The sequence below is a fragment of the Neoarthrinium moseri genome (assembly GCF_022829205.1).
Source record: "Neoarthrinium moseri strain CBS 164.80 chromosome Unknown scaffold18_Wmoseri_CBS_16480, whole genome shotgun sequence".
Taxonomy (NCBI): Eukaryota; Fungi; Ascomycota; class Sordariomycetes; order Amphisphaeriales; family Apiosporaceae; genus Neoarthrinium; species Neoarthrinium moseri.
This window is the reverse complement of record NW_026055132.1, coordinates 315049-335406: the sequence shown is the minus strand read 5'-3', so window position 1 is coordinate 335406 and position 20358 is coordinate 315049. Positions and strand designations below refer to the sequence as shown.

The window sequence follows — 20358 nt, the reverse complement described above, 5'->3', positions numbered from 1 at the left end:
CCTGTCTATGCCTTTTGCACATAAAACCCAAACTACCCCCTTTCCCGACTGCGCAAGTAAATATCCGAATGGGCTGTGGCCTAGTTGATGGCCCGCAACGTCAACTCGACCGTCGCAAAAGTACCCGCGCTCACGGGCATGGCCCTGAGCAAGGTCGGTCCGATACCCTTCCAGAAGCCCCTCAAGCCCTCGGCCCTGTAGGTCTTGGCGAAGCAGTCGCGCATGCTGGCGTACTTCTGGCCGGCGCCGAAGCCGTCGGTCTGCATCTTGCTCTTGATGACGTCGAGCGGGTAGCTGCCGAGCCACAGGGCCTCGCCGGCCAGGCCGCCGTAGAAGGCGACCAGGTAGCTGGGGATGTCCTTGCGCTCGATGCGGTTGCGGGCGGCGTGCTGGTTCATCATGTACTCGAAAGACAAGAACCACACGCCGTAGGCCTGGGCCTCGCGCAGCACCGTGACGGCCGAGCCGCGGTAGACGCCGCGCAGCACGCCCTGGTGCGCCGACAGCTTGCGCACGCAGTCGACGGGGCCCGCGTACAGGCGCGCGGCGCCGTGGGGCTGCGTCTGCAGCCGGATGCGCACGTGCTCGATGGGGCACGACAGCACCGTGTTGGCGACGCCGGCGAAGGCGCCCGCCCCGTAGTACTGCGCGTACGACAGGTCCGGGCGCCCGCGGCTGCCGGCGGCGTTCTGCGTCTCGAAGTAGCGCTTGGCCAGACCGAAACCGCCGAACTGCACTGACACGCAGGCGCCGATGCCCAGGAGAGGCGTCAGCGTGCCTTTATAGAAGGCCAGCGGGCCCTCCTTGGTCCAGATGGCTTTGGCGGCGCCGATTGCCGAGTTGGCCTCGGCGCTGGTCTGGAGGCGCACCTTGACGATGTCGAAGGGCTGGCCTGTACGAATGGTTAGCTTTCATGAGCTCATATATGGCTGTCTAGTCAATGAGATGAGGCCCGGTATCGCATCTCCCCGGGTTCGAGTACCGCAGAGCCATGTGTGATAGAGGAGAGTGGTTCGCCATTGGGAGCCACAACTCTCTTCAATGGGATAAGAGCCCCCGCCATATCGATCACTGCAGAATGCAGCGTATTCTCGATAATGTGACGGCTCTGTATTTCTCACGAGCGCGGAGACTGACTTGGCACTTGCGTGATCCCATTGTCCCCGTCCACTCGAGCGCCTCTGCTCAAGCGCATATCGAATTGGTGAAACCCAAAAGAGCCCAAAGTACAATGCACTCACCTAGCAAGACCTGTGCAATGCCTCCAGCAGCCCCGGAGAACAGGTCCTTCCAGACGGCACCACCCTTGGCCGTGATATCCTCGACTGCGTCCGCCATCCTGCCCCGCACTCGGCTTAACTGGGTATTTCTTGAAAACGGAGCTGGCTAGCTGGCTGGCTGGCTGGCTGCTGTCCGAGAGGCAAGATACCGAGTTCTCAAGCGCCAGGTCGTGGCGGATCCGAGGCGAGTGCTGAGGGAGATGGCCCAAGGAGCGAGAAGGGTCAATTCGAATGTTGGTGTGTTCGCCGAATTTCACCGCCGATCTAGGAGTTAGCGACTCAGCGCATCCCGAGCCCAGCCGCCTCGGTCTTATCAGCAACGCGATTAATGAAATTTTGGTGGGGCGGTCAGATTCGTTTGTCAGATGCAGGGACAAACCCGAATGACGTGCTCTGCCTGGGGCGACACTAAGTGAGGAGGCGGGCCAAGCTGGCTTGTCGAATAGAACGGATAGCTGCATGCGGCTCTGGTTAGCTTGAGGTCGGCATAGTGATCTGAGGAAGGTTGATATGCTTCAAGCCATAGCCCTGACGAATGCGGTAGGAATGCTCAAGCCTGTTATGAGTAGAAACATGAGTTTTCATGCATTGTCTGCATTTTCTGCTTCACTGCGGATACTATGAGATAGGACCCAGTTCTTCTGTCAAGCAACAGCGAATGAAACTATTTACAGGTAGTAGAGGGCTTCGAAACAGTGCATAGACATTCGGCCCTACCGACATTCGAAAGGTACAAGTACTAATCAAGTCTAGGACTAGAAAAACGGTTTTGATTGTCGTGGAAACATCTTTCGGCGCTGTTTAGTTTAGGGGTATTGGGGTATTGGCCCAGCCAGCGGACTGGGTTCACGGTCGATCAAGTAAAGAGACACTAAGCCTGGAATAGAAGAAAAATATGCGCCAAAGTATTTTCTCTGGGTTACAATTCCACGCAAAAATGTGCACCATTACAATTGTTCTTATGGACGTGACTTGGTATGCATGACAGAATTCTGATGCGAGGCCCATCTGTCCAGGTCGTCATTCGCAAGCGCGGTCGATCTCTGCGAAATTTGACCAATACCAAGTATACTTTCGTAAAACACAGGCTGTGGGGAAGCCCTCATCATAATTTCTCAGTGCACACTTATTAACACCAGCCTATGAATACCAAAGGTACAGGCAGGCAGGCATCTGTACCTCGACAGGGATGGTGCCATGATGAGTATGCGAGAAGGCCCTCCGCGGAGGAGCCGCGTGTTCTGAAACTGAGCATTGTTTTACGATAGAAAAGAGAAGGAAGAGCCAGAAGGCCTTCCGGTCCATATTAAGTTGAGGTGAATATTCGAAGAGAATAGAAGAGAGCAGAGGTAGAAGTTCGCGATGCCCAATCACGAAGCCATATATCGTAATCATATATCGTAATCATTAGCCCTCTTAAATGAGGAATACAATTCAAAGGTTTACATCTATTACTAGTAGCTTCTGAAGTCGCAATCTGCTGCAAAATAGAGAAGACAGTGTGGGCCAAGCAACGCCCGAAGTGGTGACCCGTACAAGCCAAGTTGACCGGTGGGCATATACGACTGGTGCACGGCGGGGATTCAATAGATTATTGCAAACCAAACGAACCTCTTCCCCCATGTAAACCGGGCGAGAAGTTGTCTCGAATCCCGAGACATACCCGGCACAACCTGTTGCCCGGGTCTAGCTACATGTACCCCGGAGGCATCTCTCCATAGTAGCCGGGCGAGACGGGCTCCACACATACCCGCAGGTCGACTGACCAGGGAACTTCGCCTCGAGGCAAGGGAGGAGGCCGTGCTTCTGCAGGGACGAAGTCAAAAATACACATCCCTGCTGCGGCTGCTGCACGAGAGCGATCGTTTTCTCGTGTATCTTTGATTAGCTGCTTCGGTTCGGGACGGCCAAGTTGAGATCTGATCTGATCTAGTATACACCCAATCCCCACCCCCTGATTTATGCCACTAGCGCGCTGCCACCCATAACCCACGCGGCTGGGTCCCGATGGCCTGGGTTTCGGTGACCATCTGCAGTTCACCTTGCCTTGGTCTTCTCCCCGCATTGTACACGTACATCCTACCTATCAGTGGGCGTTCGCGATTTACGTGTCTGCTTGCGCAAGACATGGTGTCTCGGCCCCCAAATCGTGTTGCACTTCACGAGTGTGGAGGTCGACGCACTTCTTATGGGATATTTGCGACGGAATGTTTCTCGAAATCTCAATTAACTGACTCTGAAAACTAGCTCACGTGTTGTCTCAATATGAATCCTTCTGGTAAACTCAAAACCGTCCCGCTTCGGCCACGGTTGAGAATGTCCACTACCACCGGGCCCGGCCACGGCCGGACGATGATAAGTTGGTCGAGTATCTGTCCGCATGAAGCAAGACCGCATGCAAAACACCATGCAGCATGGCGGCACAGTGGACAAGTCGGGCAATAAATGAGGGACATGTGCATGTACAAAAATCCCCTACCTCAGATAGTGCCATCCATCTCTGGCCCTTCCCCGCATCTGTTTTGGGTAGAGTGTGCCAGTCCTTCTCGCACGTGAAAGAGGGCCCGGGTATGCATGTACAGGCATGCCGTCCCATTGCCGTTTTCACGAACGCGGGCTGGGCCTGATGACCTTGTTGCTAGCTGGTCGAGGCGCCCATGGGACGGCCCGGCATGGGCGCAACACGTGCATTTCGCGCCAGTATTACGTTGGATGGATATATCATAGAGTTCGGACTTACCAGCTCGACTCATGGAGCATACTTCATGTGTTAGTACATATTGGTTCCTTGAGCCGTGCCATTGGTTGGAGTGGACTTGTGGAAGGAAATGCTGATACTGGCTGGGGGTTTCTTAACCCTTGTTGCTTACTGATGGGCAATGCTGCAGAATATGCCTGATCGTTAGTAGGAGAGGTTAGCGCTGGGTGAATCTGAGCGCTATTTAAGTGATTTGAATAGTTGCGTTTAGCTGATCAATCTAGGTATCATTGCCTCACCGACCTGGGATGCTAGTAAATTCAGGGGACTCTGTTACATCCCTAGCATCTGGATATGCAGAATTCCAACATAATAAAAAAGGAGATGGTCTGTGTGTCAATGAGCCGCCGCTCACCGAAAACCAGACAAGTCCCCTGAAGGGTACACGATAATCCAACGTCTAATTCAATCGGGAGTCTCCTCCAAGATCTCAGGCTGGAGATGGGTTTCTGAAAACGTAAGAACTCGGGAACTCAATGCGCGGTAAAGAGCTGTGTGTTTTGTCCTCGAGTATATCGTGAATTGTAGGACCTTGAAACGTAAATAAGGGGTATCTGGTTGGTCCTGTGTGCCCCATGTAACTGGCAAAAAGAATCCGGAAACCCGCTTTGCGGAGTTTCTCGTTGACTGTTGGAAAAGAAAGACGAGCAGTTGACCGATAATTGGGCGGAAGAAGACCGAAGTGAAAGGTCGAGAAGCCCGTGATTGATCACGGAATCCTATACTAAGCTGACTGGGATGGACCCAATCAGTATGAACGTTTCGATGGACATTAGTCCGAAGCCAGCCCTTGATGAGGCTGACCTGACGAGACACAAGTAACTCCATTGCGAATAGGAGCCTGAGTCTGAGCCTGGCATGATCTAGCGGCGCTTCTTGTTACTCTTCTTTGGGCGGCGAATTCTCCGCGCCCAGCATTCGTCGACTGCTCTAGAGACGGCTTCGAAATCCTCGCCGTAGATTCTGCCTATGAACAGGACGTTGATGTTGTGCTCTATGGTTACCAGCTTGGAGTAGTTGATACGAGACTCTGCAACGAGCGTCTCACCTTCCACATAAATCTCCATACGTACAGGGTCAAAGCCATGTTGGGGCTCGCCCCGAAGTCGTGTGGGAGGGCTCGGCGGCTCATACACGATTCCATGATTTTCCGCTCTGACACCAGGTTTGTTGCAGCCCCGACCCTCGTAGGTAAGGATTGGGCTGAGAAATCTTAGCCGGGGGGACCAAGGAGCGTCTTTTCTGACTTACACACAGATGCTGCTGCCACTCTCAGAAGCAGTGACAACAAAACGGCGGACTCCGGTATAGAACATTTCGCCGTCCACCCGTTTCTTGCCCGCTTCGGTAAACGGGGCCTCCGAGTTGCCAGCAAACTTCTTACTAGACTGGCCTCTTGGTTCGGCCCAGACAAGTTTAAACACCTGAGAGCCTGACGTTAATACGATACGCAATGAACTCAACTTTTGACTGCGCATACCTCACCAGGAACGAATAACCTTGATGGTTGGACGCTGAACCCTTGACGCGGTCAGTGCCGTGCGATGATGTTGATGTGTTGTACTCACTGTCGTCAAAAGCATAATTACTCGTACCAGAGATCAGCGGAGCTCTGTGCTGAGAGATCTGACTTGGGCCAGCCTGCGTTGGCGTATGGGTTCCATCATCTTGGTAATCTGACTTGTGGCTCAGTATTCTGATTCCGGTCACTCATGTGCATCCATACCGTCATCCTCCTGAGCAGTCAAGTAGTTCGAGCTCGAGCCAGTTCCGGAGTAATAGTCCGAAGAAGCCTGGCCGGTCTCGGGGTAATATTCGGACGAAGCCTGGCCAGCTCCTCCGTAATAGTTGGACGATTGCTGGTCAAAGCCTCCTGAGGCAGAGCTGGAAGATTCACCTGCAGTCGTTTGGCCGTAATATGTCTGTTTGCTAGCATGAAGAGCTTGTTCAAACTCAGGGTCGCCACCATCATCACTGGCAAGACCTGTACCTGGTTAGTCAGTTCTTGTACGTTGTTCCTCCCGCAGCCTTGGCCAGACCTACCGTAACTATCTGCATAGGCACTGGTATTGTAGGCAGAGGCCGTCGCGTCTTCATCTTCATAAGCAACAGGGTCGAAAGCGGATGTCGCGTCAGCGGGAAGCATTTCCGATCCTTCATCTCTGCTGTGGCTTTTCGCTTTGCCTTTCAGGTGCTGGTCATGGCTATAGGATGGATAATGAGAACCCCACGACGATGTCGAGCTTACGGATGAGCCACCAGCGCCAGGCTCGGCCCCAAGCGACATTCCACCCATGCCCCCTGCCAATTCATCATCTATGGCAGGTGCAGTCCTCGGTGTGTCTGTGCTATCACTCCAGCGCTGGTCAATGACCTTCCCTGAGAATTTACGATATGTCAACGCAGTGATAACGTTAAGGTAACACAGGAGGGTGGCAGACCTTTTGAATCATAGCCCAGTTGAAAGTTACTCTGATATTCGTCGGACCACTGCCAGTCCCCCCAATTTACAGCAGTAACGTCACGGTGGTGCTTTTTCTCATCTTTACTAAAGTGGTGTTTCTTATGGCCGGCCATGGTGACATCTTGCCAATGAAGCAAGTGGGCGCCGGGTAGGTCTGGGACACAGGGCGAGGCAGACGGCAAATCAACATCCAGGTGCACAAATGGACTTATCGGAATGAGGACGCCAGGTGCGGGCAGCCCAAGTGGGCGCCCTATTTCACTGCGACACGCAGCAATGCGGCTCTTCAGATTTATGGCCAAACTCCCGGGTTGAAATAGGACCGACAGACGGAGTGTATACTATGGTAGGGTGGGTGGGATCTGCATCGGGTTGTCGGGCCCAAGGATAAATCTGTGACAGTGATACCGAAGCGGAGTAACCCGGGATCATTGGCCACGAGACGGCCGCGTGACGAAGCAATCGACACAAAAAGGGAGGTCCTTGCCACAGGGTTGGCATCAACCGGGGGGGCCTTAGATTGCTACACAGCAGTGTTAGAGGCAAGAGAGGGTCTGTGATTCATCGATAGTGGGCATGCAGCCAGCACCCACACCCCTCCGCGGCTAGTCGAACTTGTGGAACGTACGGCAGGCCGTGGCAGGTATCTCCGTTGGTCCAGGTGGGCTGGGACTGTGGCGGCTTGGCGGCAGGTTCTCTGCATCAGTTCGAAGAAGCGGAATAGTAAGGCGTGCGTAAGGAAGCCTGGCTGCTCAATAGGGCCGCCAGCTGCGTGGTAGTTGCCAGCACGTGCAAGCACGTGGCACGGTGGAATTGGCAGCATTGACGACGTTCTCCAAGGCTGAATGGCGGGTGGTTGACCAAAGGGAATGCCGGCCGCCGCAATGTTGGCTCGACTGAACAGAGGCCCCCAGTCTTGTAGGTGTACCCAGTCGTAATCGTACTACCCATCACGCTGTGGTGGATCGGGGACAGACTTCGTACGTATGAACGGCAAGGATGTGTGAAAGGAGGGGAAGACGTATCACCTCGGGACGTTTCCACGAAAGAGACAGCGGAGGGTACATGAGCCCATGTGGCATGACAGCATGAGCAGCAAGACCCAAGTTGCTGCTGCTCTTACACACGGCATGAGGGATGGTGGGTCATGGCCTCGCCTAGGGCGCCTCTTCTGTCATGGGGTGGGCGTGAGCGTGGGAGGTCTTGGGGGGACGTTCGGGAGGGGAGGGGGGCAGGCAAGGCAGGGTACGAGGAAGCAAGCCGAGGGCACAGCAGAAGAAGGCAGACAGAGGCGGTAGCCAGAGCAGGCGGCCGGAAGACGGTTGATGGCTGATGGCTGATGGCAGATGGTACGACACGCACGCAGCTTGGAACTTTGGACGAACGGGGGGCGCTGGGACTGGGACAGCCTTATGGGGGGTGGAGTCACTTAGGCCAGCTAGTCCCGCCCGCTAAACCGCCTGGGAGTGAGAGGCCCCACTGCGGCCAGGGCCGTGGCCCGCGGGGAGCGTTTGGGCGGGTTCAGTGGGGACCGTGGGAGGAGCTTTTGGGGGCTGCCAGCACCCAGGTGGGTGGTGCAGCTAAACTGTTAGTGCTAAAAGGCTTCCAGAATCCAGGCTAGTGCCCGGCGTGCATTCGGCAGGCCCAACCTCGATTGAAGAGCAGCACTCTTTCATTTCCACCGTGTGAGGCTCTTGGGACGGATCGTCGTACAACTCCTTCTCCAATTCCCTTCGACTTGCATTAGGGGCATTCCCGCTCCCGTGTGCATCCTGGACTGCCAGACTGCCCAGACACCCTGGAGCGCCTGCACGACGGCTCGCTGACGCGCCTGGATCAATAATGATCCCTCCTGTCTTGATAGGCTGCTGCTCGTCCCAACCTCTCGCGTCCGTGGCTTGACTCTCCAGAGACAGAACTGGTTCCAGGTGGCACAGAGTTCCCATCCATCCATCTGGCCAACGCTGCAGCCCTACACTGAATCTTATGTACTAGTCACCGCGCAGCACAGGTCAAGGTACCCAGGGATGGACTGTCGGTCAATACAGTTCACCTGCCAGCACATTATCAGACCGCCTTGATCATGTCCCGCCGGCATGACAGATATAATGGTGACCGACTCTGGCGCCGGGGCCTCATCCAGCCTCGAGACTCGTCGCAGCACTGTCACTGCTGCTGATGTTGCTGCTGCCAAAGAACATGACACCCTGTTTGCTTTTGGTCGCACGATGGACAGCAGCATCAGCACCATCGAGAATGAGTACGCGTCCGATAACGCATCCAACTCGCACCCGCCCGACTTTGACGACGACGATGACAATACTGGCTATTCATCGTCTACCTCCTCAACCTCGGATATCTTTGACCACCACAGGAACGGCGTCGGCTTCGTGCCACTTCCTACTGCCTCCGCCGCCCACCCCAAGGTCCGACCGTACAGGTTCATGGCCAAGCTTGCGAGAATACGACAACGCAATGTGCCGTCGCTGGCAACCATGGACGCCGCTCGACCCGTTTCGGTGGCTGACAACCTCCCGCGGCTTATGCCCTCGAGCCTGTCATCTTCAACGTCTGGCTCGGGTGAAGACACAAATACATCCGAGGAGGGCCTGGTCGCCGGTATGACAGACCACTGGACAAGAATGAGAAAGCAACGTGTGCATGTGCACAATATACTCGACGAGATCCGGCCTAGACGCGTTCAGCTGCAGGAAATCAGACGGCAGAAGAATGAGGCCGACAGTGCAATATTTCAGGACCTCCGCCGCGGTCTCTTCCGAGATGACCCGGCGGCGATGGAGATGCGCCTACAGAGAATTGACCGCCTCCAACTCTCGACCCAGAACGCGGAGCAAACCCTAGAGGCCTTGATGGAAGATTTGGAGGTGGCCGAAAGAGAACTTGAGGTCTTGGAGCGGCGGTTCTACAGCCAATTTACCCTGGATGATAGTCCAGCATCCACGAGTGAGCGGGTCTCGCCTGCTCTGTCTCGCCGCCCGTCCAGAACCTCGCTGTTTGGCATCAGCCAGGAACGGGCAGAGCTTTCCCATCCACTGTACGTGGAGATGCGCGAGGCGTTCAAGAGCTTGCAGTTGGCGCGCGACCGGATCCACAACCTTAACTTCAGGCGCATGGCCATCGAGGCTGAGAACGCAAGATATAGTCGGTCAGAGCAGGAGTTCTTAAACAACTTTGCGGAATACGAAATGATGGCGCGGGATAGACTCGACCATTGGACCAAGGAGTTTGACCGGCTCCAAGCTCTATGTCGCGAGAAGCATGTCGTACCCATCAACACGCCATTTGTGGAGGACAACAATGGGTATCAGCCCATTCTTAGACACGAAGACGACAGGACATTGCAGCTTCAGCCAACGGAGAGGGCCTCGCCCAGCACCAGACCCAAGAACTTGGCACATCCCCGGTATCCTATTCTTCTGAGTAACCCAAAACACCTTGTGCAGCATCCGTTCCCTTACACGGCCAGAGGTGCCCTCAAGATGGCCGTCTCTACGCGAAAAGATCTACCCAACCGGGATCGCATCATATCCGAAGCGACCCAAGAATACGGAATTCATACTTTACTCTTTGATGCAAAACCCGAAGACAAGAATGACTTCATCAACCGGTGGCTTCTCCACAAGCTACGAACATCCGCCATGGAGGTCTTGGTGCTTTACTCAACCTTCCGCACTGTACTGAACTTTGTTGATATCGACCGCTGGCAGCGGGACATCCTGATGCACTGGTCCCGCGACGAGGCCGTGAAACCAGCCGGAGCCTCGCGACAGCCTTCCAGGTCTCGCAATTACATGATCGGCGACGACGTGTCGCAGGGCTACTACCAGCGTGATACCGTGAGTGAGCCTCTCGAGCTGCACCACATGGGCTCTTGGAACAATTCTGGACGGCAGACGCCGGTGAGCCAGGCTGCCCATAGCCGTGTCAACAAACACCCGCAGAAGCTCCGAATTCTGGACCTTGAAGACCGCCAAAGCTGGCAACAGGTCTCTTGACGAGGCCCCTGGATTACCGCTACTTCACCAAATATTCAGTCGAAAGTCATCCCTTTTGTTATGCAATCTAGATACCCGGCGCTGGATATTTTCCCCTCTACTACCTCTTAACTTGTACTGTACTCTTAGATGTTCTTGCTACTGCTACCTAAACTTCTTATGGCAAACAAGCATAGCGACTCGGGGTTTTGGAAAGCATCTTTATGGCGATTGGGTATTAGTTTATTGAGAGGTCTTTTCTATGTTTGAAACCTTTCTTCTTGGGTCTTGTAGATGTACTTGGGATATACGGTGACGTCTTTCCCTCGATGTAGCATATATACGCCAATTTGCTTGTTTCTTTCCTCCCACTCAATGACCCGGCCCTCAGCGCGTGTTTGGCCTTGAGCCACTGCTATCTTAGACGTGACAATAACTAGAATTCGAGGTATGGCCAGTAGAAAAATACATTACCTATCAACCGTCTGGTCCGCACCGGCCCCTCTCTTATTCAAGCCATACACCGCCAGGGCGGCCCTGCGGAAACGATTGGACGTCAGTGATCGTTCTGACCGACCAATCGTCGGTGAGTCAGAGACGTGCCATCATACCAGAGGGCTACCCAAAACAAACCCATTTTGGACAGCGGGGGGAAGCGAGCTATTTTAATCCAGGCTCCCGCGATATGGATCCTGCTTCACCGGAGAATATTGCTGCAGGTGAAGCATACAATGATGCACGAACCATCATCCCACCGTTCCGCGGACATGCACTTGTACCCCCATTCGTTCGGACCCCGACCGGGTCTTCCGTAGCTAATAGCCGTCCACACCTGTCCAGCGCGGTCCTCTCACCGAGCGGGCACAGGGCAAAAGCAGGATGTGTCCCGGTGCAGGCCAAGGTACACACGATTCTGACTTGGACGAATATGCTGGCACCCCGTTCCCCCCCTGAGGCGCAAGGCTTACACGCCTTCCGGGGGACGGATCCGAGATCCCACATAATCCCTGCTAAGAAGGGAAAGGATGTGATCCTATTTTCCCACCCCATGCCAATCCCACGCGGACGCGTTGGAATTTCCGCTTCTTGCAATTCCAGTGAGGCGACGTTTAGGGGCGCCCCCGCGCCCTGTGGCACCCAGCCATCGCGACTGGCTCGCAGCAGGCCAGTCTGGGAGGCTGATTGGACAAGGAGGGTAAGAGGAGAGAAACGCGTCAGGTATCTACGCGTACGGATCAAGCAGTGGCAGCCTCGAGGTCCAATACACATCGTGGAATATCGCAGCTATGCCAATGGCAGGTAGTTGGGGGGAAAATACGAGGCCACGACTGGCCGGATTGTAAGTGGTGAGTGGCTTGGCTCTACGAGACTCCACGTAGCTCGACGACTCAAGTATCATAGGACCGGCCAAGTGTATGACATGGGAGACCAACACGATCCACCAGTCTGGACAGAAAGATCCAGGACGTCCAATACAAGTTCATTATTCGTGACAATTACTTCTAGCTTGACAACTCAGCTACCGCCCGCCCTTCGCCCCGCCGCCGACCTCCTTCTGCGCCTGCGCGTTGATCTGGATGGCCTCCTTGAGCTTGCCCATGACCTCGGGCTGGCCGCCAAAGGCCGCCACCAGCCTGTCGTCGAGTTCCTTCTCGACGGCCGCCAGGGTCCTGGCGCCCTTCTTGCCGCTCCTGGCGGCGTTGATCAGACCGCCCCAGCGCTGCGTGAAGGCGTAGATGCTCTGGCGCAGCAGCTCGTCCAGCTTCTCGCTGGCGTCCTGGATCTGGTCGTTGCTCCCGGCGGCCGGCTTGCCGTTGGTGGCCGGGGCATTCGCCGCGGCAGGTGATGAGGACCAGAGGCCAAGGGACAGCGAACCACCCAGTATGCCGCGGAAGAGCCCCATCCAGTTTTGGGGGCTGAGAGTGTCCCAGATCTGACCGAAATGCTGCATGGCAGCGGCTTGGGACCGAACGTCGCCAATCTCCAAGGAAACAAGTTCGTTTTTGACTATTAGCAAATTCTTGATCATGAAAAGATCAGGATCGGGATCTGGGTTCGCCGATCTCGTAGACTTCATGCGGGTTTCGGCGCGCTGTAAGGCCAAGATCGTTTCATGCACTATGCGAAAGATCACAGGACTGGATTGCTGCTGTGATGCTGTTAGTTACAGTAATCCACATACGTGATAAATATACCCTTACACTTCGTTCCTTTGGCATGGCCTGATCATACATGCCGAGCAGCTCAAGAGCTTTCTTTGCGATGGGATGCGCGTTGGAAGAAGCGACGCCATTGACCACAGGGCCAATTCTCAATGTTTCGGGGGCGATGGCGTGGCGTGATATGGACTTGGTGATTTCGTTCTCGAAAGCCGTATCGGCAAAGGGCCAAAGGTGTTCCATGAGCAATCTTACCGTAAGACCCTGGCAATGCTGAGCATATCCCGATACCTCGTCGTCGTAGTCCAATAGGAGATATTCGTTGGTAACCCAGCCAAGAAGATTGCAGATGGTCTGGAGTTCGACCGACTGTAAGGCAGATTGAAGAGTGGTGGCAATGGGAGCCACGTTGGCAGCGTTTACCAAGGACTTTTGGTGAGTCTTGAGAGCAACGAATGCCGAATTGGCGTCGGCGCTATACTGGGGCTCTATGGCGAAGATCTTTGTGAACAGGGCTGCCTCGTCGTAGGAACGCTCGTAGCATTGCTTGACGTAATTACGCGATGCCGTCTCGGCACTGGCATCCTTGGTCTCCTTGGCGAATGTGTCAAGGTCTCGCTGGGTGACAGGTTTGAGATCGCGATCTCTAATGTTGGTGTACGAGGCAAAGATGTTGACAACGGTGTTGGAGTAGTAATCAAAATTCTGGCCGGGGATGGGATGTCCCAGCGGGTCGTAGCAGCAGGAAATGACTCTCTGGATGTTTGCGATCAATCCATCGGCCTCGAGGACAAGTTCCTCGAAGCGGCCGTAGGCCAGGGCATGGCGAGCAGCTTCAGACTGGGTAGAGGCAATCTGCTTCGATATCTCGGAAGAAATGCGCTCGAGGTGATTTGTGAAACCAGCTTCGACGAGATGGAGAGCCTTGGTAAGGGACGATTGGTATCGAGCCAGATAAGATTCGGCATCCCGGTAGGTAGACTTTGAAATGTGAGCTAGCGCACAGGTGACAGGAGTATAGGGTTGCAGGGGCCAGGGAAAGCTTACATGTTGGGCCATGAACTTGTTACAAGCATCCGTGTTGGTCAAGATCTCCGCAAAGTTCTCATGATCGACCAGACGACTCGCTCCTGGAGCATTGAGGCGCCGCGTGACGCCGTCCAGGTAGGCATAGTAATGCAGATCTGTGCCGACCTCGTCCGCCAGCTTCTGCAGCCGCTTTTCCTCGGATAGCAGGTCATCGCATTGGGCCTGGAAGGACGACGTCTGGGTTTCGACAGCACGGAAAGAGCTGGCCAGGGTCTCCAGTAGCTTCAGAGCGCCGTTGGTTTCGTTGACCAGAATATCAAGGTGCCGCTCGGTCATGTCCAGTTGATCCTGGTACAAGAGGTATTCCTGCTGGCTTGCCTCGAGCAATTGGGCCTCGAGAGGTTCACCTGAGGGTTCGCTCGGCCCCGGCATGTCGTCTTCTGGCTTTTCGACTCCCAATGCCTCAATGCTTCTGTCGTTCCGCTTCCTCCGCCTCTTCTTCTTGGCGTCCTTGGACAGCTGGGCCCGCACGACATGGTAGAAGTCGGAGTATGACTTGGCTCTGCGGGACAAGGTGGGCTCCGGCGGGTCGTTGGAGGTGTCGGGCTCCTCGTCGAGGGATCCTAAGGGCAGTACCGCTTCATTTGGGGTTGCGCCCTGGGGTCGTTATTAGCAAGGTGTGCAGAGCTGGGAAAGACGGGACAGGAGGGTGGAGGGGCAGAACAGGAACACACATTCGGTTGCTGCAGGAGAGACTCCCTTCGCCTGTGGCCGGCGGTTTGGCTGATGGACGCGCTCTTCTTGTGCGAGATATCGGGCACAAAACTGTACCAAGAGTCCTCGTACATCTTGGGTGGTCGTCGCCGGGGGGGTGCAAGGCTCCTGGGTTGTCCCTCCACGTATACTGAATGCAAGCGCGCCTCGTAGCCCGGGGACATGCCACGACAGACGTCAATTCGATATTCAGTAATCCGGGCGCTGGTGGGGCACGGGCAACACGGGCAACACGGGCTAACGTAGAGACACGGGTATAGCGATATAGTTGGTGATTTTGGTGACAACCTGAACCTAGGAAGTTCACATGGCGGCCCGGAGCTCGACTATGGCCGGCAGCCGCTGCAAGCTCTCCCTCAGTTAGCGGCCCCCAGGCCAGCACCGCCTGCAAAACCTGGGTGCTTGGGCATGGGGGGACCCCTGTAGCAGCCAGCAGCTCCCCCAAGGAGACCGTGCTGTGGGGCCAAAAGTTCAGAGCTTCTGCCAATGACCAACGGGCTATTTCATGACCTCACCACCTCGACCATTCGCCGCTTAGCTCGAGACACCACCTCGCTGTAGGGACTGTGACACCACCTGGGCTAGGTGCAGAGTAGTCTAATCATCATGGTGGAGGGGTAGTCGAGCTTCTGAGATCCGAGACTGCTTCCCTTTCCCATCGACCATCCATTCCAACCCCGCGACTGGAACGCATCACGATGCTCTCCTCGTCCCGAGCCGCCGTGCGCCAGGCGCAGCCCGTCTGCCGCGCTCTTCGATCCAACCCAACACTGCGTTGCCAGCCGGTGAGGTATGTAAGCTCGCAAGGAGGGCCACCGAGGCGAGGTGGTGCTGGAAAATTTCTGGCCGGTGCTGCCGTCGCTTTCGTAGGAGCAGGCGCTGCTGTTGCCCTGTGGTCGACTTCCCAGTCCGAGCCCCCAAAGCCTGTGCAGGCTACCATCCAGTACGAAAAGGTCCGCCCCGTGCCGCAGACCACCGAGGACAATAGGGATATCATCAGCAGTCAGCATCTGCAGGTGAAGGAGAGCTGGGAACACCCCGGAGTGTACGCTTGGGGATCCAATACCGGCCGCGTAGCAGCACCGGACTCGACAGAAAACGTTATCAAGACACCCCGGCGCTTGGCCTATTTCGACGGCCAATTGCTCCGGGATATCAAGCTGGACCGTGAATTCGGCGTTGCGCTCAACGAGAAGGGAGATCTTGTCCAATGGGGCACCGCCTTCTCCAAAGATGACCCGAAGCCAAAAACAACTTTAAAGGGCAAAGACCTCGTGAAGCTGGCTATATCTCGTGACCGCATCCTGGCTCTCAGCAAAAGCGGCACCGTTTATACACTCCCCGTCTCAAACTCCGATCAGGCCTCGAGTTCAAAGGAGCAGTCTTCCTCGTGGCTGGGCCTATGGTCCAACCCCTCGACTGCCGCCTACCGCAAACTTGACTTGCCGAATCTAGCCTGGGGTGAGAGCGTCACCGATGTCAGCTCGGGCTTGGAGCATGCCTTGTTCCTCACAAACAAGGGACGTGTATTCTCGGCTGCCTCTAGCAACCACGACTTCCCTTCCAAGGGGCAGCTTGGTGTGCCTGGGCTTACCTGGGAGACACGTCCCCAAGGACCCTACGACCAGCCGCACGAGATCCTCACGCTCAAGGGATTCCAGATTGCCAAGATCGCAACTGGCGATTACCACTCCCTGGCCCTGGACCAGGATGGCAAGGTTTTTGTCTTCGGAGACAACACTTCTGGCCAGCTTGGCTTCGAGGCTGAGCGCGAGATCCCTTACGTAGACGGCCCTATTCCTCTGCCCTTCACCAAGATATACAGCGGGAGCCACCAAAAGCCTCGTGTGACGTCTATTGCCGCTGGAGGCACCAATTCCTTCTTCACTGTCGATGCTACCCGCATCGCTGGCCAGCCTGGCAGCCAAAGAGAAAAGATGGAGGTGGCACCTGCACGCAATCTTGGCCAGGTCACGGCAGACACCTGGGCCTGCGGCTCGGGCATCTTGGGCAGCCTGGGCAATGGCAAATGGACTCATGTCAGTCTGGGCCCCTCCAAGATCAAGCCTCTCTCTGGCCTGTTCGAGTGGGACGAGAAGAACAACACGGTCATTCCTATTCGTTTGGCACGTCTGAGCGTTGGGTCCACGCACGCCGCAGCTGTCATGGACAACGTGACCTCGGTTGCTGCATCGGCCGCCTCCTCCACGGAGAATGACACAAACTGGGGCGCTGACATCGTCTGGTGGGGCGGCAACGAGTATTACCAGCTCGGCACTGGCAAGCGCAACAATGTGAACACGCCGACGTACATCGGGCCTCTGGATGGCGGACACGCTGACTCGGAGAAGGGACGAAGAGGCGAGGAGCACCGATTCCAGATTACCCCTCGAACCACCGTACGACTCGGCGAGGGAGGCAAAGGCAGGAAGGTTAGCGTTGAGCAGAGGGTCGAATGTGGTCGTTTCGTCACTGCAGTGTACTCTGGGACGTGAGAGTTAGGCGTCCCTTCTTGTATTATATAGTTGATCGAATGCCAGGCAGGCTTCTCGTGGAGAATACCTGTACATTCTCTTCGTGTGTATTATCAGATACCAACCACGCATTGGTTTGGGGCGCGGAAAAGGGCTTGGCTTGGCGTTGGTCTTCATGCTAGAAGGCACAAAAAAAAAGGCAGGTATTTGGGTATAAGGCCTGAGTTCGTCGGGGGTATATTGGAAACGCCCCGCTCAGCTGCCTTCAACAGCCTTTGAATAGTTTCAAGAATAAAAAAGCTTCTCATCTACACTCTGCATAACGCTCCATTAGTTTATATCACACCAGTGTGATTGTTCGTATATCGACCCCTCGTTCTATCAGAGCCTCTGGGGTAAGTCGAGGATCAGAGTTGATCACCTCTCCAGTCACCGTGTTCTGGTACCTGGTGCAATTTCTCGGGTCCTCCCGCGTTCTCCGGAATTCCACCGCTTCCCAGCCGGCGGGGAGGGGCACGTCCTGCAGGCGAGGGTCCTCTGCTACTATCACCTTTGAGTCGAGCGTGCAACACAAGGCCCGGTTCATGGGGAAGCCATCCGGATCTACAAAGGCTCGCATGACGTACGGCAGTTCCAACCGGCCTAGGAGGGCCTCACCGTCCATCAAACCGTGGACGAAGCACTCGCCAATCATCTGGTATCTGCCCGCCGTGTCGGGTCGTGCGATTACGGGCACTTCGCACCCGAGGACGACAAATACCTGGTCTCCTTGAAATGACTGCCTGTTAGCATTTCCACTGTCCGTGTCAGGTAAGCAGAAACATAGATACCTACCGGGCTGCAGATCCACCGAACAGACACCGATATAGCCTTCATCCGTGGCAAACCCACATCTTCCTCGAAGCTTAAGTCCAGAGATGATCTCACGCTCGTAGTAGGCGGTCAGCCTGTGCTCGAGGCCTTGGTCTGTGGCCTCGCGGAGCCGGAGCATCTCCTCTCTGAATGTGGCGAGCGGCGGGTACTCCACCCAGGGCTCCCTCTCGTCCGTCTTGCCCATCGTGAACGTGTGCAGGTAAGCGTCCAGCAAGGTCTCCCCCGTCGGGTACAAGGACGTCTGCATCCCGTCCAGGTCCAGGCTGCAGAGATACCTGGCGAAGTCGGCGAAGGACACAAAGTGCAGGCCCTGGACTTCGCGGATGGTGGCGCAGAGACGCCCGCTAACTTCCAACGTGCCCGGATCGCTGTACGCGAACCTGGCCGCCGAATTGCCCGCCGCGAACTTGGCGAAGAGGTAGCCGGGCTCGGCGTCGCGCGACCAGTCGGGCACCCAGGACGGCGAGCACGGCGCCGGGGTCCCGACGCGCTGGCCGCAGAACTTGAAGAGGTCCAGCCGCCTCGTGCGCTGCGCGTGGGCCAGGAACGCCTGCCTGTAGACCTCGCCCGGCGTCTGCGAGTAGTCGACACGGAGAGATCGTGCGACGGCCGGCGGCGCCAGGCTCGCCATGCCGTAGATCTTGTCCCGGGCGTCCTGGCACCGGCGCGTGTGGTGGCTGTGCAGGATGTCCTCGAAGATCATGTCCCGCGTCGGGCAGCATATCTGCGTGACGGCGTACACCTTGCCCAGCACGTTGGCCGGCACGATGTTCAGCTGCCTGCTGAGATGGCGCACGGCGCCGCAGAACCGGGCCCACGAGGCCTCGTTGTCGCCGCATTGGAGGATCGAGGCGTCGCTGGCTAGCTGTATCTCCTGCAGTACCCACAGCCTTCCGAACCAGGTGTGAGACAGCAGGTAAAGGATTGCATTCCATCCGTCCTCCGCGGGTGGAAATATGGGTATGGAATCGCCCGTGCTGTTTATCCCGGCGTCCGGGGAAGTGATGATGTGGTTGTCTCGGGTGACCTCGACCTGGCCTCCCAAATAGTCGAGAATGGAGAGGGCCAGCCTGCAGCCCGGGAAATCTGGCCCCAGCCAGGCCACGACGCGGGATGCAAGGGTGTATATATCTCTCATACGGACGACCTGCTGGATTCGTTCGGTCACGTCGTCTTGATTGATGCAAAGGGCATCAACCCAGATGGTTCGGGGCTGATCGGCATAACGTAAATGTTTCAACGCCTCGAAGAGGTTCAGACCGACATCTAGGTACTCGGGGTCCGATGTCCTCGACGAAAGTGAACTCCCTTTGACCACTAGTCTCGTGACTTTAGCGGGTAGGCCGTCCACAATCTCATCGCCGCGACCTACAGGAGGGCCCCATGTGTAAGAGAGAGCTTCATATTCTGGCGGAGCTGGGTCCGCTCTACGGGAAGGTATGGGGTCCAGAACTGGACAATCATATTCTGAGTCTGGGTGAGACCAGGAAGAGACATTGATCACATCATTGCGGTAAAGCATCCGGCCGCCGGTCGTCTCGAAAGCCCACCAGTCCGGCGGTAGCGACTTCCGTATCTCCCCTAACGACACACGAGAGTGTGAGATCTTTTCAGGGGGCGCAACAAGCGCCGTCCGTTCGATCTCAATCTCGATGGCATCGTCGGGCTTCCCAGGCAAGACTGTGACGAGACGTATATCTTCGGGGGTTTCCAGTGGGAAATATTGGTATAAACTCATTTCATAACCAAAACTTTACCTTCTCGAAAAGGTCGTCGCGATGCCCACGAAACGACTAGTCTTAGCGTAGGCTGAGCTGAAATGATTGATGCCTGAGGCATCTCTACAGATGTAGGCTTCTGTTTTCGACATCAGTATAAGCTGAAGGCAAGAATGCTCAGGTATAAGTGATGGGTGCTGTATCGGCGCAGCGCAAGTATGGCGGCAGATAACTTAACCTTGGCTTCACAGAGTCCTGTGGTGCCCTTCCAGGACTGTGGACAATGCAATGCGGCAGTAGTGTGGGCCACCCAATGCCGTAAACGTTGAAATGCAAGTGTAATGATACATAGGTGCAGGGGTCAGTTGTGTCGTATGATGCGTGCAGCGTCTATCTATGGCCGTCTTCTTGAGCGAATGCAGTAGTACAATATCGCACTTCGAAAGGGGCAATGGTGGTGTGGGCCAACTACTTCCGCCGGCACTTTGACATAGCATCCTGACCGCTACTGGTCTTCAATACATTGGGCAACGAAACGACTGCCTCAATCGTCATGATAATGAAGGTACAAATTTTGGGACGCTGGAACACCGGGAGCAGCCCTAGAGCTCTAGAGATGTCGAAGCTTGAAGTGGTGATTTCTGGGGCGGTTGTGTTTTGGTACATAGGACTGGGTGCACCCATTAACCACCACATACGACCATAGACGCTAGAAAACTCGGGATCCCGTCCGCTCTCCCATAGATAAACTGGCGATCGCTGGATTAGTAGTTGGGTGGGTGACCACCAGCGAATACCCGGTGTTGTATGTTTTTTGTCCGTCTTTTCCACCAT

At 55.7% G+C, this 20358-nt stretch overlaps 6 protein-coding genes across 6 annotated transcripts; 2 read left to right on the top strand and 4 right to left on the bottom strand.

The window, feature by feature from the left end:
- Positions 1–80: 80 nt before the first annotated feature.
- On the bottom strand, positions 81–1338 carry JN550_005718 (uncharacterized protein; the record flags this gene model as incomplete). Its single annotated transcript, XM_049317376.1, has 2 exons — positions 81–892; positions 1242–1338. The coding sequence occupies 2 exons, from the start codon at positions 1336–1338 to the stop codon at positions 81–83; spliced, it is 909 nt and encodes a 302-aa protein (XP_049172340.1).
- A 3563-nt stretch (positions 1339–4901) lies between these two features.
- JN550_005717 (uncharacterized protein) lies at positions 4902–6615 on the bottom strand (the record flags this gene model as incomplete). Its single annotated transcript, XM_049317375.1, has 6 exons — positions 4902–5241; positions 5290–5462; positions 5524–5714; positions 5765–6022; positions 6082–6417; positions 6480–6615. 6 exons carry the CDS (start codon positions 6613–6615, stop codon positions 4902–4904), a joined length of 1434 nt encoding a protein of 477 aa, XP_049172339.1.
- A 1995-nt stretch (positions 6616–8610) lies between these two features.
- JN550_005716 (uncharacterized protein) lies at positions 8611–10518 on the top strand (the record flags this gene model as incomplete). The annotated part of the gene is made up of 1 exon (XM_049317374.1): positions 8611–10518. One exon carries the CDS (start codon positions 8611–8613, stop codon positions 10516–10518), a length of 1908 nt encoding a protein of 635 aa, XP_049172338.1.
- A 1498-nt stretch (positions 10519–12016) lies between these two features.
- JN550_005715 (uncharacterized protein) lies at positions 12017–14533 on the bottom strand (the record flags this gene model as incomplete). Its single annotated transcript, XM_049317373.1, has 4 exons — positions 12017–12646; positions 12699–13637; positions 13704–14342; positions 14420–14533. 4 exons carry the CDS (start codon positions 14531–14533, stop codon positions 12017–12019), a joined length of 2322 nt encoding a protein of 773 aa, XP_049172337.1.
- Positions 14534–15157: 624 nt separating this feature from the next.
- On the top strand, positions 15158–16954 carry JN550_005714 (uncharacterized protein; the record flags this gene model as incomplete). The annotated part of the gene is made up of 1 exon (XM_049317372.1): positions 15158–16954. The coding sequence occupies one exon, from the start codon at positions 15158–15160 to the stop codon at positions 16952–16954; it is 1797 nt and encodes a 598-aa protein (XP_049172336.1).
- Positions 16955–17273: 319 nt separating this feature from the next.
- Positions 17274–19544, bottom strand: JN550_005713 (uncharacterized protein; the record flags this gene model as incomplete). Its single annotated transcript, XM_049317371.1, has 2 exons — positions 17274–17701; positions 17768–19544. 2 exons carry the CDS (start codon positions 19542–19544, stop codon positions 17274–17276), a joined length of 2205 nt encoding a protein of 734 aa, XP_049172335.1.
- Between the last annotated feature and the right edge of the window lie 814 nt (positions 19545–20358).